The sequence below is a fragment of the Dermacentor albipictus genome, chromosome 3 (genome assembly GCF_038994185.2).
Source record: "Dermacentor albipictus isolate Rhodes 1998 colony chromosome 3, USDA_Dalb.pri_finalv2, whole genome shotgun sequence".
Lineage (NCBI taxonomy): Eukaryota > Metazoa > Arthropoda > Arachnida > Ixodida > Ixodidae > Dermacentor > Dermacentor albipictus.
The window spans coordinates 144933522-144952246 of NC_091823.1; the positions used below are offsets into that span (position 1 = coordinate 144933522).

Sequence of the window (18725 nt, forward strand, 5' to 3'; positions counted from 1 at the left end):
TAAAACTAGCTTCCAAAGGGCACTAGACGACTCTGTTTCAAACTGATTTTGCTGTAAACCGAGTGATGTTAAGCGCACTGTGCTTGAAAAGTGTTTTTCCTGGCCTGATTACAAGCCCTGCAAATAATTACATCACTCCATGTTTTTGTTACTTTTTTTTCATAGGAGATTCGCACTAAGCTTCCATGGTGTTTTCAACGAAGTGGAATGTCACATTTTATGTGTTTAAAGTTAGAGACAAGCTATAAGTATTGTGTAAGCAAAGGTCAAATTGTGTGGACAAATTCAGGCCTTAACCGTGAATTTCTTATGCAATCTATCATTAGCGCTATACCTGTGGCTCAGGAACAGCGCATATTTTAAGCAGTGGAGGCTGTAAGCACCAACTAATTTGCAATTGGTGAAAATAAAAGGAGGATCATGGCCAATCTTCTCGCAAAGTAAGTTGTGCATGGATTAATGTTGTATAATTTCTTTTTTATATACTATAAGAGGTATCGGAATGAACAATTGTACAGGGATGATGGAGGTGAAGAGAAGTAGTTCATTAAATTAGCAGTTAATACAATATTTATTTAAATTATTTACTTCTCTCCACCTTGCGGATTTCCACAGAACTACTAGTCAAACACTTGCCTTTGCTTCGAGTTGCAGACAAATTCAGCATCACCCTGCCATCTGCTAGCTGCATGCTTAGCTCAGATGGTAGTGCAGCTACCCCTGGTTTGCTTGGGGTGGTCCCCTGTTTGACTGCCCGCCCAGGACGAATTTTTCTTCATCTGCGAGGCTGTTCCTTCGCGGAACCAGTTTGGGCTTCCTTTGTAGCATTTGCTATAATAGCTTGGTTTTCTCATTTCCTCTGAATTGCTTCTCTCCACGTTGCGGGTTTCCACAGAACTATTACGTCATAGTTGATAATGTCTTTCGATTTCTCACGCTAGTGATGCCCCCTTTAAATAATTCAGCTCAAGTACAAAATTTGTTTCCTGCCAGAGATGATTTTCAAAAATTAGGTAACACCTAAAAATGATCACCCGGTATGCTGGAAACGATAGAAACTGACCAGTCAAGTAGAGGCAATCATTCAAACTGGTTTAACTAAAAACAGGTGACTGAAATATTTACTGAAACTACTCGAAAGACAGCTTCCGTTGAAATCAAACTGTGGTCCTAAAGTGTCAGACAAGTACCAGGTCTCTTTTTTTTTTCTCCTTCGCAATTTGCGTCCTCTTCCATGGCTAATGCAGACCTGAAGAATTTCGTGGGAACTGACCAATGAACTGATGAATATGAACAGCACTTGTGACCTGTTTATGAACGCGCTCACCTTTCTGAGTGTTTCAGTTGAACTATGACACTAAGTGCTCTTGCGGTTCTTCAGAGACAAGTACTCTTGAGACTGCTTCGAACAAACCTAGAAATGAGCACTTCAGTGCGCTTTACACATGCGCGGTGTCAAATAATCTTATTTTCACCATTCTGACCCATTTTTCACTTTCCAGTGCAGAGTTTTCCACTGGGATCAGCCTGGTTACCTTCCATGCCTTTATCTAACCACCGTTCCCTGTTTCTTGTTTCATCATGATGTCAGAATTTCTCAATAATTTTCTCCCTTACAAGGTCACTAAGCACTGACACTAATCGGGAATAAAAATGAAGTCACAAGAAAAGATGCGGCTCGAGTCAGCTTGCTTCACAAATCCCTTGTGCGCAGCTTCGCTTCTGTTACCACCACTCCTTTGTAAGCAACGAATGATAGTTTTTTATAGTGTTTAATTCTATTATCTTCTTTTCTACGCATCTGGGAACATGCTGACACAGAGTCGAGAAAGGTGGCACGCCACGGCTCTGGTTCGACTCCTTGCGAGTGCGGCGCATTTGCGACGACTCGCTGTGCCGTTCTACTTTGACTTCACCGAGCTGCGCTCCATACTGGAAGCCGCTCAAGGGTGCAAATCACTGGAGGAGCTGCACTTTCCTGTTCTTCTTGCCCATGGCGTGGAGGTCTTATTCGACGCGTTGAATTTTTCACCCCTCGTGGAGAAGCTCAGAGTCGGCAAGTGAGTATCTCTTGGCAACAATTTTTTCGCGTTCCAATAATATCGCAGGGACCTGCCACAATAGTTCATAATCTTTATCATTCTGCTACTGCGCACAGGGGTCACAGATCAGATTCTCTACCGTTGCGGCGCTTTTCAATGCGAGCTAAATGGAAGAACACTCATGTGTTTAGGTGCAGTGTAAAGAATGCCAACCAGTTGGTCGAAATTATTACAAAGGACTACATTATGGCGTCATTCTGAATTTGAGTGATGCTTTTGTCCCTAAAATTTATAGAAAAATTGAGAAGTTCATGACATAATGTTGTCGAACCGGAAAAGATCAACCTTAATGATGTGTTAGGTATATTTTAACAGTAAACTATAACCTCAGTGCAAGGGTAATAGGACAGACCAATTTGGAAAACAGGTAACTCAGGTCCCACTAGATCCTCAATTGACGGAGAAAAGAAGCCAATGGCAGAGCATTTTTATAACATTACTCACTTGTGGTGCCTGCTCAGCTATAACTTGCTATATATTCACTCTTGTTATATACTGTCTTACCTACAGCGCAATTAGAGCATTACAATGGTGGTTAGGAGTTTACAGACACGGTAAACTACACGCTGTAGCAGGATAGAACCGACACGCTATAGAGCAAGAAAATGGAAAATACGAGGATGTGCCAATCACAGAAGAATAGCGATTCACAGTTCTAAGTTGACAAGAGGTTCCGTTCATTGTCCTCTGACTCAGTTCAGAGGACAATGAACTCAGCATCCCTTCCTAAGTATTACAAGGCCTAGGTGCATAAACATGTGATAGCAGGCACAACTGACGAAAGCTCGTCCTGCCAGATGTTGGTGGAAACAAAAAGAAAATGACTCAGTGGCATCAATATTATTGCAATTAGCGTTCATTGAATAACTGTACACGATTTTAGGTTCCTATCTGTTGGCGTCTCTAAAAGTTGTCCCGCCAAATTAGGTCATGTAATATAATGCGATGGGCATGTACTGATCATTGAGGAGTGTGGCGGTATACACGCCTCGAACATGGTGCATTTCGGCCTCAAGACTGCGTTCCATCATTACATTGCTGCAGTGCTAATCGCATTAAGCTCAAAATTAATAGTGAAATGCGCTGTTCGGAACCATTTCTGCCACAGTATAGAATAAAATAGGAACTCTGTCCCTTCTAACCTCAAGTTCAGTCAGTGAATGCCTAGATCTTTCTTCATCTTCCTGGCGTCGGTCGCCATGACAATTCTGCATTCATGCTTTCATGCTAAGTGTCACTGCCAACATTCGCAGTACCAGCAGTTCCTTTTACAATTTCAACGTTTTCGAACATTCGGCACCTGATATACTGAAGTAACCAGAGTGCTACTGAGAGAACTAGAGCGTTACTGAATTCAGTTTGTGCTCTTAATTGCTTTGTGTCACAGCATGACAACGTCAAGAACTGCTCCATGGCCATGTTGCTGTGGTACTGAAAATATGTGTTCATTCTGTAGGCCTAACTGCATGCACTTAGCTGCCCCGAGAACGTCCTTTTCTTTCACGTTTCCATTGCGTGATTTCTTATGTTCTGCTAGCACGAAAATTAATCCTGTAACAATTCCCCCTCGCAGACGAAGCTCCGAGCATAAGTCATGGTTTTATTCGAGTGAAACGCTTTAAAAGAGCCACGTGTGCCACGTCGGTATTAGCGGAGTTTCAGCCTCTGTTAGCAAGGCGTGTGAGTATGCATGGACCTGTACAATGCACCAGATGATTTTGGCTTAGCCCATGTTTCCAAGTAAGACATTGAACACAGACGAAGTCCCCAGAAGACTAGGCGATATTCCGATGGTACCGGTCGTAACATGCTGTCGACGGATCCTAAAAAGCCAGTGGAGACCAGAAGTCAGTTCAAGCTCAAAGGAGCACCCTACACGGGAAGATGTATTAAAGCACTCCATTGTACTCGATACATTTTTTTTTTTTGAAGCGAAGGCTTTACTACGCCAGCCAGCGAGCCATTTCGGCTCGTCGCGCCGTGTGCCTTATGCAGGCAGCCTTAGGGGCTGTTTACGCTCGAGCCGCCCATGGCCGCAAGCCGCACCGCACGCGTGCGGTCGCGCGAAAAATTGCACATATCGACCACTTGTGCACAAATTTCCGTTTACACTGTGTACACAGTGTATGCCGTACACATTGTAAACCGAAATTTGTGCACAAGTGTTTGATACGTGCAATATTTCGCGTGACCGCACGCGTGCGGTGCGGCTTGCGGCGATGGGCGGCTCGAGCGTAAATCGGGCCTTAGGCCATATGCCATGGCTGACGAACGACCTTGAGCCGCCGTTGCCTAGCAATGCCGCAGCCGCGCTCCAACAGATGGCGCCGCCGTCGACGGCTCTGCCATCGCACCGCTGGCTCCAGCAGATATGTTCCGCTGGGGTAGAGGGAGAGGTGTGGCCTCGCGGAGGGTTTATATATATATATATATATATATATATATATATATATATATATATATATATATGTACACACACACACACAAACCTACATGGGTTTCGCCTCAATGTATTTAGTCGTTATGGGTAGCGCGAAAGAGACGCAACAACGTCAGAACGAAGTGAGGAAGAATCAACGCGCTCAAGAGACGCCAGAATGAGACGCTGCGTAGACAACGTGCCGAGGTTACGGAGGAAGAAGGTGCAAGAAGACTCAAGACTACAAGCGTAGCCATGCAGCTCTTGCTTTCTCAATTCAACTAGGGTTAACCAGAGCTAAACCAGAGGCAGTTTTTCATATTGATAGGGTTCCCGTTGCTCTTGCATGTCGATTCACCCCCACAATTTATGCGAGGGTCGGCGCTTCCTATTTGGCAGAAGTCCTACCGAAAGTGGCCGTTAGAGCGTGAGACCAAATTGATGACTGAGTTCGCGATATGCTTACAGCCTTAGGGGTGCTTTAGAACCATATTAAGATGGGGATTATCAATAAATAGGCCAGTCATTGAGCTCGTCTAGTATAACTGATCAAAAAGAATGACAACAGTAGAAGATCTCATGCGCACGCCCACGCCACCCTGCCCCTCGCTTGTATTTCGTCAAAAAAAGACCTTTACCTTCTTCGTCACATAGAGAATGTTCCAAAATGTATTTATTCAGCGGCCTACTTCTCTTTCCTTGACGTGCGTTTGGCATAACAGAAAATATGGAGGAGGCTCAAAGTTCGCCTTGAGGAATAGAATGGGATAGCACGTAGACGCTCCTGATTCTCACGTTTCCAGACAACTGCAGCTTGTTTGGTAATGTTTACCAGGAAGCGCTGGCGCCGAACTCTAAGCACGAAGGCAACCTTTTTGGGTGGAAATGCAGCCTCTTCCGTGGGCCACGATGCGGGGAGGGCGAGCACGATCTGAAGGTGTTGCAATGAAGCTGGCGTGTCGCTCCGGCATAAACACTGGAAAAAGGGTTTTGATTGAGTTACCGCGTAACAGAATGATGTTTTCTCGTACATTCAAATTACAGTCCGACGGTATCATTTCTATAGGTTATGTGTAGGTCATATGTTACGAGTTTTGTGACCTATTTTGCTTTGATAAATTCAATTTGTTCAGTAACTTCTTAGCGCTAGACGGAGGACCTACGGTGTGGGGTATGCGTGGTTGGATATGCATGGTTTGGGATAATTTTTGCCGAAATGAATGCCGACGCCGAAGCTAGATTTTCTCCGACACAGGGCCCTTAACGCTATCGCGGTGAGTTTTCCGTTGCTGCCCATGGACACGTAAAAAAATTGGTGGTGCGTCAGTCTTCAGGATTATTGTCGGCTCTCATGTGAGTAGCAATCGATCCTTTGACTGGTACGCAATTGCTGTCGATACGTTTTATATTATGGAAAGTAGCACAGACCCAGTGACACATTGATAGTGACCGAAGCTGGCGTCAAATAGGTTCATTTAAGAGCAGCAGACACCCAATGGCATATAAGTCACCCAAATTTGCGAGAAAAGGGGTCCGCTGAGGAGCGGCACACGTACAGTAGAACATGCAGTTACTCAAGCTTGCGGCATAGTGGTACATTGCAGAGCAGCACATTGGAACTGCGGAATACCAGGAACCCAATATGTGCTGACGGTTGGCATTGAACCCGGCTTGCTCAGCACAGCAGCGAGATGTTCTGGCCATTTGAACATGCACTACCCAGTAACTCGAGTTGGCCATAGTTAGGCGCCGACTTACGTACACATAAATCCATACATACACAAATACATACATACATACACACATACATACATAAATACATGCATGCATGCATGCATGCATACATGCATGCATACATGCATACATGCATGCATGCATACATGCATGCATACATGCATGCATACATGCATGCATACATGCATGCATACATACATGCATACATGCATGCATACATGCATGCATACATACATGCATACATGCATGCATACATGCATGCATACATGCATGCATACATGCATACATACATACATACATACATACATACATACATGCATACATGCAGCATACACACACATACATACATACATACATACATACATACATGCATACATACATACATGCATACATACATACATGCATACATACATGCATACATGCATACATGCATACATGCATACATACATGCATACATGCATACATGCATACATGCATACATGCATACATGCATACATGCATACATGCATACATACATGCATACATACATACATACATACATACATACATACATGCAGCATACATACATGCAGCATACACACACAAACACACACACAAACACACACACACATACATACATACATACATACATACATACATACATACATACATACATACATACATACATACATACATACATACATACATACATACATACATACATGCATACATACATGCATACATACATACATGCATACATACATACATGCATACATACATGCATACATACATGCATACATACATGCATACATGCATACATACATGCATACATACATGCATACATACATGCATACATACATGCATACATACATGCATACATACATGCATACATACATACATACATACATACATACATACATACATACATACATACATACATACATGCATACATGCATGCATGCATGCATGCATGCATGCATGCATGCATGCATGCATGCATGCATGCATGCATGCATGCATACATACATACATACATGCATACATGCATACATGCATACATGCATACATGCATACATGCATACATGCATACATGCATACATGCATACATGCATACATGCATACATACATACATACATACATACGTACATACGTACATACGTACATGCATACGTACATGCATACGTACATGCATACGTACATGCATTCATGCATTCATGCATACATGCATACATGCATACATGCATTCATGCATACATGCATACATGCATACATGCATACATGCATTCATGCATACATACATACCTCTCATGAGGTGCACATGCGTGTTATAAATGGCAAAAACGACAACGTCGGCAATGAAGACGGGAGCGCCATCGTGCAATGGCAACCGAAAAAGGTGAATGAATATCACCGCCAAAGCACTCTGTACAGATGCTTAACCAGCGCAGCTAAAACTTGCGACCTCGGTATTTATCACTGGGTTAATCCAGACGGCTCATTAAACGACACCTTTCTAGGTACTTAGTACTTCGTACTAGGTACTTAGTACTTAGTAGGTACTTAGTACTAGGTACTTCTTGGTACTTAGTTGCTGCTTGCACTCGGTTGAACGTGCTCTTTCTTGTGTCCTGGCTGCAGTATCGTAATGGCGTAGGCAAGTTCATTCTCAGTTCTGCTCGCGGCGTTGCTGATCAAAAGTTACCTGCTCTTCAGGTGAACGTATGATGCGTGGCACACTCATTTCGTAGCCCTAGATGAACTGCTGTGCGCACGCTCGGCTGCGTCGAAGAGCAACGGCGTCACTACTGGCGCATCCAATCACGCACCTCATTTTTTCTTTGTTTTTCGCTTCTGCGCATGGCGTTGCGCCGGAGAAGTCTTCGGCGTACATGAGACAGACGGACTGACAGAGGAATCGGCAAACCACATATAGCTTCACTGTAAAAGAATCCCCGGTGAGCCTTGTGGCGCCAGCGTGGAATGTTGGTTTGGCGCCATTGTGTAGCAGCAAGTGCACAAAGGGCAGCAGCGGCGGAAGGAGCAGCCTGTTTGATCCTGGGTCCGGGATTCTGCCTGTGTGTGGTTGTTGTGAGCCTACAGCTGAACGTCTCAAGCTGGTTTTCCCCTGCGGGTCATCCAGCGGAGCACCGACCACAGTTTCTAGCTCCCGGCCTTCTCTTTAGGCTTTCGTTCTTTCCCGTCGTGCCACGTCGGCTCACCTCCCAGCTTCAGCTAGAGTACCTCACCAGCAGCCCACTGGTCGTCTACACCATTGTGGCCCTAACCTACTTCAACACCCTAAAACGAATCACGTGTCGATGTGTTAGCTTTGCTGACTTAATTCTGTAGTTTGTCAACTAGATAGACTCCGTACTTAGCAGTGGCCCATATTAGTGTTTGTTACCTGTTATATGTTGTTGGAATGATATAACGCATCGTTTAATTGTGTGCTACAGAGAGCATACTTTACGTACTTTTTTCCTAGAACCGACTTCCTAGACTACGTAGAATTTGTAGAACCGACAACAGTATGAAGAACTACATCGTGACACATACATACGTATATACATGCGTGCACACTGCAAACTGGGTGAAGTTGCTAAGGAATACTGTAGTATTAGGGCCGCAATCACAACGCTGGTGTAACTTTAGGAATTCAAACTGATAATGTGTGGTTTGTGGATAACACCCGCGACATTTAATATGTTTATGGATGCCCTTCTATAGGGCCTAAAGTGGGACATCTGCGTGTGTTAGTACAAATCGGGCCCCTCGGTTAACCCCGTTTCTTATCGTTAATAGACGCTCAGATTTTTGTAAGCGCTTTTGAAAAGCACAACTCGTTCGGGGAAGTTCTCTTGAAGTGCATCTATTTAAGTCGAGCATTGCATCGTAACAATTGTAACATTGTTCAATGACAGGCGTTGGTACATGTATCTAGCCGGAAAATGCCTCAGGCCCGACACGCAAGAAAGCAGCTGTTGAAGCCTTTTAAGCCATTTCTGCCTGTCAAGAAGCTTCATACTCTAATTGGCCTTCATTTTATTTCCGCTCATTTGTGTCTGCGTTTCAAGAGGTCGCTTATACGTTCATTTTTTTTTTTTTGCCGCAGAGGAAGTCCGCTTTAGACTATACGAAGTGCGACACACTGCAAATGACCGACCTGATTTTGGTCCTCGCTCCTCACTGCTAAGACGAAAAGTTTTTGAACATGCGAAACAATATTTTTAATTGTGATAACAACTAAATCGGCACTCCAGGCGCATTTCTGCCGCCGCCGTCACTGTGAAGTTCCGTATCGAGTCCTGGGGCAATAAAAATCGTCGCCGCGCACCGTAGGCTGTATGTGCGAAGGAAAGCCTGCGACAGTGAGCCAGCGAATGCGGCACAAAGGCCACAATCTGGCGTGCGCGAGCGAGCAAGGCGGGCCAGAAGTGCCTCCTCTCCTGCCACCACCAGGTAAGGGGATGAGGCGAGGGAGGAGGGGGGACTTTCTCCTCCCTCAGCTTCCCTCTACGGCGCAGACGCCTTATCTTGAAAGCGATCTGCGATGTGGCCAAAATGTGCGCCCGCCAGAGCTACATCTTCTAAGGGACTTGTGATGTTTGCAGTGTGCGTAGTGCCTGCAGCTTCGTATGCGCTGGGATTTCGGCGTTTCGTTCTTGTTGAAGAGAGAAATGCACGAAGGTCGCTGATTCCAGACTCCAGCTTTTTGACAACAAGTTCCCGCGCGTATCCACCGAGGTATGATCAAATTTGCCTGTGCGTGCATGCCACTGTGCTGGTTAATTTAGTTAAAACACGCTGGCGAGGTAGTTGGTTTGAATGCGTGATAGAGTGTGTAAGCGCGGCTGAAAGAGTACGAAGAAAGAAACACACGCAGAGATATCGCTGTCTCTGGGTGTTTCTTTCCATGTCGCCGTGAAGTCATGCCTACACATTCTACCGTTGGTAATATAGTTAGTAAGCGAGTGTTTACAATTTTTTACGAACGATAAAACCAGAATCCTTGCTTCCTACAGCTATCTGCCAGTTTGCTATAGGAATAGGTGCTTCGCCTTTCGGGCAAAGCTGCGACTTTTTAATACCAATTCTAAAAGCCTTTTAGCAGGCTAAAAGTTGGCGCATTAGTCAGGCGTTTGCCCGGGCTGTCAACACTGCGGCAACATCCTCTTGCGAAGATCACATGCAAGCCCAGTGGGTAGTTCCACCAGGTCAGCTGACTGGTACTCCACGAAGTTCATGTCTATAATTATACCCCAGGTCACGCTGGTGACACGCGCTCGATTACGGCTCCAACTGTCCAAGGTGTTGTGTGTCAAGAGCTTGCCAACATGGGATTTACTCTGTGGGCACCATAACCAGCCGAGCACCAACTTCATGCCGTCCGATCTCATCCTATCGGGAGCAGGGACTCCCTACACGATATCCCACTCCTACTGCGTGGAGAACGCCTGAAGACAAGCTGATATGCCTTGTCATCGTATCAGCCACGTCATCCGTTACTGCGCCAACCACTGGTCCTCGTCACCTCCAACGTCGTCCACCCCTTAAGGGTGCCCGCACTGCAACCGCTTCCCACTTGAAGCCTAGTCATCTTTCCCCAGCGGCGATGCTCCGACCAAGACAAAAAGGCGCTCCTTGTCACCAAGTGACCACTAATCACGCTTGCGTCCATGCCGTCACCCATCGTATTGCTGACTGCAGGCTCGCCGCAGGTCGTCCCTGCAGGCGCCCATCAGGAAAACTAAACAGCGCCATGCTGAGAAGTCACGCTGCATTGACGACTTCCACGACCAATCCTATTCTAACGCTGCCGAACATAGAAAATTTGTTAGACGTTGATATTAATGGCTTCCCTATATCTGCGCTCATCAATACTCGGGCGCACACCTCTGTAATAAGCGCAGATATACGCCGTCGCTTTCATAAACTGTCCTCGCTTGTCGCCTCCCGCATGCTACGCGTCACTGATCGAAGGACTCCTGCAGTTCTTGGGAAGTGCACCGTCCACGTCTGCATTCCTAATCATTCCACTTCTGTCCAATGTCATTGCCTACTCGCGTCCGTATGACAGCCACCTCACCGGTTTGTGGTTCATTCCAGGCGTTTTCTTTTCCAGGCCAATCGCATACCTGGTTACCTGAAAAGAAACTTCTCTCTCGCACCTTAATCACTCAAGCGACAGTTATATATCACTTATGTCCGATCTAATCTCGAATATGCATCGTCAATCTGGGACCCTGGCCTTGCAACTCTTACCAATAACTTGGAGGCAATGCAGAATCGCTCAGCACGTTTTATCCTAAGTAACTACCATCGAACTTCCAGCGTAACTAACATGAAATCGACACTTAATCTGCACTGCTTGCAAATAGACGGAAACTATCTCGACTTGCATTGTTTCATAAGATCTATCATCATAATCATGTTCTTAGGACCCGTCTGATTAAACCGCCTAAGTTTGTTTCATCTCGACTTGATCACAACCATAAAGTCCATGTCCCTCACCAAAACACTGCAACATACTCGCACTCTTTCCTGCCCAAAACCAGCCTCGACTGGAACAATCTTCCCCCCTCATTAGTTAACATTACCAACTGTGACCATTTTCGTGAAGCTCTTTCCAGCGGAATTTAAGGCATTCCAACATTGTTTTTTCTTCTCTATGTTGGTTGGAAACTTCATCTTTTACTGTCTCAATCGGTTGCAATGGTGTGTTCTTGCCGTAATCATTGTACTAGCCTTGCATGACAGTGTGAATTTTCGTTATTAGAAATTACATTCGTTCCCATTTTTTGAAATTATTGAATTGTGTATGTGCAAATAACTGTATTTATGTTGAATGATTGACTCCTCCCCTCTATAATGCTTGTATGCCTTGAGGGTACAATAAATAAATAAATAAATAAATAGATAAATAAACACCATACATCATCATTACCGGCTGCATCCATAAAGTTATGCCAGCTCTTCGCTCTCATAGCAGGCGCCATGCCGTCACTTCCTCCATCAAAGGGTGATATTACGAAACGACCAGTACATGAATGAATGTGACGCCTTTCTGAGTGATGAATACGCTTGTGCGTGGTTGGATCAGCAATGTTCTCTTGACCTACCTTTTCTTTAAGTATTCTGTACTCTATTCTTTAAGTACTCTACGTACGCACACGTGCTGGGCAGGCGGTGTCATGCGTAGGCTAGATAACCAGTGGACCATTATGGTTATAGAACGGGCCCCAAGAATAGGGAAGCATGTTCGAGCACAGCACAAGACTGGGTGGGGTGATGAAATTATGCATTCGGTTGGCGCAAAACAGGGGTAATTGAAAATTGCAGGGAGAGGCCTTCATCGTGCACTGGATATAAAATGTGCTGATTGCGATGATGCCGCAAGTAGGACGTGGGAGTGTAAGGAGCGCCGTGATGCCCCCATGCGCCGCAAATTGTTTTGGTCACGAGCGGAAGTGATGTGCCGTGATCGATTATTGCCGAAACGTGCAAATTTGCTAGTTGGATGAAGATATGTTGGGCGGAGATGTGTGAACAACTGCGACCCTTTGTGTGTTGTAAATGCGCTGTATTTCGCCATGTAGCACTAGAAACCAATATTGCGTCAGATTGTAGGACGCATAAGCAAGTAGCCTCAAACGCAACGCATCAGTTCCTCGTCGCGAATGCGACAAGTCTTTATCTTACGTAACGTTCTCTGCTATGTATGAGAGAAAGAAAACAAGGGTATGAAAGGCAGGGAGGTCAACCAGAACAGCATCCGGTTTGCTACTTTGCACTGGGGGTGGGGGAAAGGGGAATAGGAAGAGGAAGAAAGGGAGAGAGTAAGCACTGAGTACGTGTGGGAGGGACACCATACACAAGGACGCTATAAACGGTCTGTTAAGCCCATGCACTTCAAGTACCGCACTAGTGCACGAATCACTTTTCGAGCCAGTGACGGGTGTGGCCACGGTCCGAGAATGGAGTATAGAGCGCTCTGGGAGAAAATGGGCAGAGCGAGGCCGCACTATTCTAAGTTCGCCTTTATTTTTTCGACGTGTATGAAATAGTGCATTCGCTGAAATTATTACTGTTATTTGAGTCGCCCGAGTAATTTCATTCATGTGTATGGTCCTTTGCGGAAAACTACTGTGTAAGCGCGCTTATGTCGCATCTTCAGCCGCACGCTTCGAACGTTTTTTTTTTTTTTTTTTGGTTCGCGATAGAGGCCAGGTACACTTGACACAAAAGCGCCTTGGACTTGTCAAAGATGCTTCGCCTGAAAACAACTTTTATGCCTGCTAGTTTAACTTCACTTTCGGCTACAAAGGTTCATCATCCCCAATCTAAAGCGCATCTAATCGACTGAAACAACGTATTATGCTAGAACGTTATTCCTAATTTTGCAGGTCAAATACGAGGGCTTAATGAATACCACAAGCGTAAGACATCAAAACAAGTACAACAAACAAAGCTGCAACAAATATACCTTAGAAACATAATTTGCACTTTGTTGACTAGCGGAAACCTCATGGGCGTAACTGCAAGACGGCCGTATTCGAACATGTTCCCAATTAGGTAATCAGTCGTCGCACCAATGTCCTGATGTTTCGACAGAAGTAACGTAGGAAGGACCATGCTGCGTCGTCGAACGCGCTTTATCAGCCAACTATGTGATAAAGATTACTGTATTTACACGTGACATGTGCCACAATGGACGGCATGTTGTTCATGTCCACCGCCTGAAACAATACTTAGTCCCGCTGCTGTCCACGCTGTAAGTTGTCAAGGTGGCTCCACTTTAGCGCCGGAGGTATTTGTAATGACGAAGATCGCGCACACGTTTTGCCAAATTGCCTATGCGGTCAATGCAGTCACTGAGCCAGCAGGATCCCCAATGTTTTGAGTGACTGTAGATGGCTCGGGCCCTTTATCAGCTGTTCTTGGCGGTGTTGCTTGACTGCTTACGCTAGATGGTACACCTGCTGAATAGAGCTCGTGATAACATATATGCATATGAAAAGGATGGTTTAACAAATACAACAATTTTATTTGCTCATTTCACAGAGAGCACCTGCGAAAATTGGATGTTTGATTATATACAGATGAAAATAATTATGTCGGAACCACTCACCAAGTTTCACCCATCTGTGATGCGGCTAACGTGACCGAAAATCACACGTTATGTGAGCAACAAGCAGATGGCTTGAAGCGCGACATGTAGGCAATGTGCTGCGGCAACGGTGATCGCCCAGAGAATTCGCCTGGGTAATGCACTTGCGGTCATTTTTTCTGAGACGTCTTGTTCACCCGTCTCATGCTGTGCTTCTGAACAGTGACGAACATTCCCAAAAGGGGGCGCTCAGGCGTAGCAATTGATGGCCTGTCTTGCAAAGCTAGATCCGCCTAAAGCTTACAACATCCCCCTCCACCATTACGACAGCGTACGGGACACTATAGCGATGCAGAAGATTCTCAGAGTGGCCACGTGCTCGAATTGCGGTTTGTGATACAGCAGCGTTACATCTGTGGAACCATTCCGAGAGAGGTTTCTCGTCACGTCGAAGCTTTCGCACAGCACGGTGGGCGCGTGGTGGGCGCGTGGCAGTATTTAACTCGTCAAACAGACTCGCTCGGAATACACGCCATGCTAGACAGGGCCAGAAAATGCCGTGTCGTTGGCGAAAGAAGGCTGCATCCCACGGACGTGAAAAACGGGCTGTATTCAGTCGTGCTTTTAACGACGGAGTTCGACAAACGTAAAAACAGGGTCAAAGTATATCGCACTAAGTGTGGTTGGATATATATTTATAGCAATTTCTTGAGATCAAATAAGGTGAAACCATTCAGTCAGACCATTGGCCTAAGGGCCATAGGAAGACGTCATATTGCGTATGGTGCTCGGTGCGGAAAGCAGTTCATCGACAATGGTGGAAGAAGAATGCCTTTACACGATCGTTCAACAACACATGAGCAGCACCGTGCCTCGAAACTACAGAAATTGAGAACTCAGTGACTTCAGATACACTGCCTAATAGTACAGAAGTAGTCTCAAGCTAGCATGTTTACTGATTGGTTACTGATTACTGATCTACTGACTGTCAGTGGGCGGTAATTGTGGTTTGGTAATTACACAAGTTTGTGCCAACGGCCTCAAATGGAGTGGATGATCACAGTATATTCTATAGCGGCTCCGCTGGACCAGTGGCTAAGCGTTTGCGCGGCTGACAATGCTCATAAGAATAGCCGTACTGGCGATGCTCGTAGATATACTAGTCCGGAAGCGGTAGCTAATTCAAGGCATCGTGAGCCTTGGGGAACCGCAAGTGCTCAAGAATTCTGTCGACATGAAATGGGTCTTATGATGCAAATACGCAGAAAACGGTGAATAACAGACTCATCGATTAACTGAGTTACGGTTAATTTACCTGTATAAGGCGCCATGATACAGCCTGAATCAAGAAAGTTTGCATAGCAAGCGTATCTTTGGTGGACGTTTTAACACACTGAGCTGGTAATGAAAGAGTACCATTATGACTCGCTGCACTGATACAAGATGAGAGTATTCGCCGTACATGCAGCGAAGGCGACTATAGAGTGGGCTATTCAGACGCACTGTGACATGAAGAAGGCTGGTGCTAGTAGCTTAAGCTTCAAGTTTATTCATGAATTCCCGTTATCATTTTCATTATGAGGAGCAACCTATTTTCATGCTCCCTGGGAGGACTAAGTTCCAGTAACATTTAATTGTACCCCTCCTGTGCTGATTCCAAGTTGTCCCTCAACATTTCCAAATTTCATCACCCCACCCAATTCTCGGCCGCCCTTGTTTTTGATTTCTTGCCCTCGACGCATACTGCGACGCTAGAGGAACACCAGCTAATGGCCCTTCGCGTTACACGACCTGGTCAGCTTCTTTGTTCCTGGTAATGTCAGTTAGATAATGGACCACCCCGACTTGGAGTCCAATCGTAACAATCTCTATTTTTAAATATATTCGTAGCGACCACATTACCTCCCTGGCGGCCGCAGCGACGCTGCGCCTTGGTTGCGACCAGGCCTTGATAGAAGTTAGTAGCCGTTCAATCTAGAACAAAGCAAACGCCTCTGGTCAAGAACTAAATTTGAGACGGCAGTCCCAAATTAATTCTTCGACGTCCCGGTGGAGGGGCTGAAAGTGCCCGTACGCGTATGTTGCAAACCTGCAGGGCTTTCATTGCTGTGAAAACGCAGGACGGCTCGCATGCGGAAGCATAGGTAGTCTCCAGAGACGTACATTGCCTGTGGTCTCGATAGCGTCAAAGCCAAATGAACGCATCTGCAGTGTCATGCTCAATCACGAGAGTGGCGTAGCAAGAACAGCGTTCTGCTTTCCGCTGCTGAGATGAGGCTTAAACGCGAATACACTTTCAGTGCACCCACATTTCAGCTGGGATGCAGCGTGGTGCTGTTGTCTGAGCACGAAACTTCAAGCTAACATTACCGAATATTTTACTTGGCGCTCACTAACGCCGGCGGTTTCTCGACACTCTCATGTCGCGCACCATCAAAGTGCTACTCCTGCGGTGGTGCTCGTCACTACGATGTTGTGAGACAATTGAAAGTTGCAACTGCACTGTCACTTTTGCGCGGCACGAGTTGCTTTCGCTGCTGCGTCGCGCCAACATATAGCACTCGCTTATTGTTACGAAACCATCTAAAGAGCTTGACTGCAAAGTCGAACATTGCAATCGTTGTCAATGCTTCTGCCTTCCGGCGAAGCTACCCATCGTGGTTGCTGAGTGGCTATGGTGTTGGGCTGCTGAGCACGAGGTCGCGGGATCAAATCCCGGCCATGGCGGCCACATTTCGGTGGGGGCGAAATGCGAAAACCACCCATGTACTTCGATTTAGGTCCATGTTAAAGAACCCCAGGTGGTCAAAATTTCGGGAGTCCTCCACTACGGCGTGCCTCATAATCAGAAAGTGGTTTTCGCACGTAAAACCCCATATTTTTTTTAATTTCTGGCGAAGCTGCCCACATTCTTTCTGTCCCATGGTGGTTTCAAAATGATGTAAGTGTCCCATGAGCACGTTGTATTGTAATTTTGTATTATCTAGGGATGTTAGGGTGAAGTGGTCGTGACATGTTTCGAACGCTGAGCGGAGTTTTCTAACGTGTTTCGTATAGTGCTTTAGGTCGTTGGGGGTGAGTCAAAAGCGTCAAATGTGTAAATATTTTTGACGCTTCAATTGATATCCCTACAACCGCAACTTGCAGAATCGTCGTCGCAGCGGATACAGAGGCTTCGAGGGCGGTTACCCTCCTCCAAAATGCTTTCTCAGGTCCTCAGAGGCTTAAAGGGCCTGACCTGCTCTTTGGGCCGAGGGGCGACTCACCTTGGCTCGTCGGTGGCAATTGTGGAGGCCACCTGACCAACCTAATGGTGATGGACTGCAGTGAACGGACACGGCTGCACCCCGACATTGCCCGGTGCCTGGGAGCCTATCTGCCTCTGACGCGAAGCCTCAAGACGCTCACCATCTCAGTTGCAACGTTTCAGGATTCGGGGAAATTCATCATACAAGGGCTTGCCTTGAACGAAAGCATTGAAGAGCTGTTCATGAAAGGTACGTGCTTTGCATGTTTAGAGCAGTAGCTGTGCCGAAGCGCCAACCATTGAAAAGATTTCTTTATCAAAGGTGCAAGCTAGTTTCATGTGTGTCAGCGCAGTACTTGCCAAATTATATAGCGGAGCTCTTAACAAGAAGCCACCATTTCTTCTAAGAGCTGTACACTTTATTTCTGATCTTAGGCGTACTGCGAGCGGCTGAAAAAAATTCATCAAGGATTACACTGTAATGAACAAATCAGATGGCGAATCGAAACAAATGTTTCCCTATAAGGTAATTTCATTTCAGATATAGTAACTTGTATAATCAGCGCTTACTTTTTTTTGGTTACCTAACTCATGTAAGCTAGCGAATGCGGTTCATTTATCGTTGTATCTTGGTGACGTTATATTACTCCCTAGTAGGGACAAATATGACGAATAAGGGAATGTGGATTATCAAAGTTCCACATCCAGCTCTATAACTCTAAGTTTTGTTATTATCAACAGCGTTCTTCGTTACCGAGCGTACGAATTGCTGCTGATTGTAGATTCACTAACAAAACAAATCATCAATTCCCCCTTTCCGAAACATCACTGATCCCAGTGCTTTCAGTCCATGAATTCGCTCTTTCTGTTACACATGTGGCTGGGCTTGTGCTGACAGGTTGCTAATCCTTATTTTGGATCTGTATTGTCAACAGCCCAGGCTGCAAGAATATGTACTGCGAGCTGATTATTCAGGCACTTTCTTTGAGTTACCAGATGGAGACTTCATAGGAATCACTTTTAGTGCTGGTGTAAGCGTTTGCAAGAGTACATGCGTGCGTGGGCCAAACATGCTGGGCGACGCTTTCCGCTAAATCTGCTAGATGCAAAAATCAAGATAGTGATCAAAATACCGAT

At 45.6% G+C, this 18725-nt stretch overlaps 1 protein-coding gene across 3 annotated transcripts in view; it reads left to right on the forward strand.

The window, feature by feature from the left end:
- Positions 1-18725, forward strand: part of LOC135905311 (uncharacterized) — a 105515-nt gene that overhangs the window by 58519 nt on the left and 28271 nt on the right. For all 3 annotated transcript variants that reach the window (XM_065436333.2, XM_065436332.2, XM_065436334.2), the window contains exons 5-6: positions 1822-2060; positions 17489-17838. In XM_065436333.2, coding sequence (XP_065292405.1) covers positions 1822-2060; positions 17489-17838 — 589 coding nt within the window. The remainder of the gene's footprint in view (positions 1-1821; positions 2061-17488; positions 17839-18725) is intronic.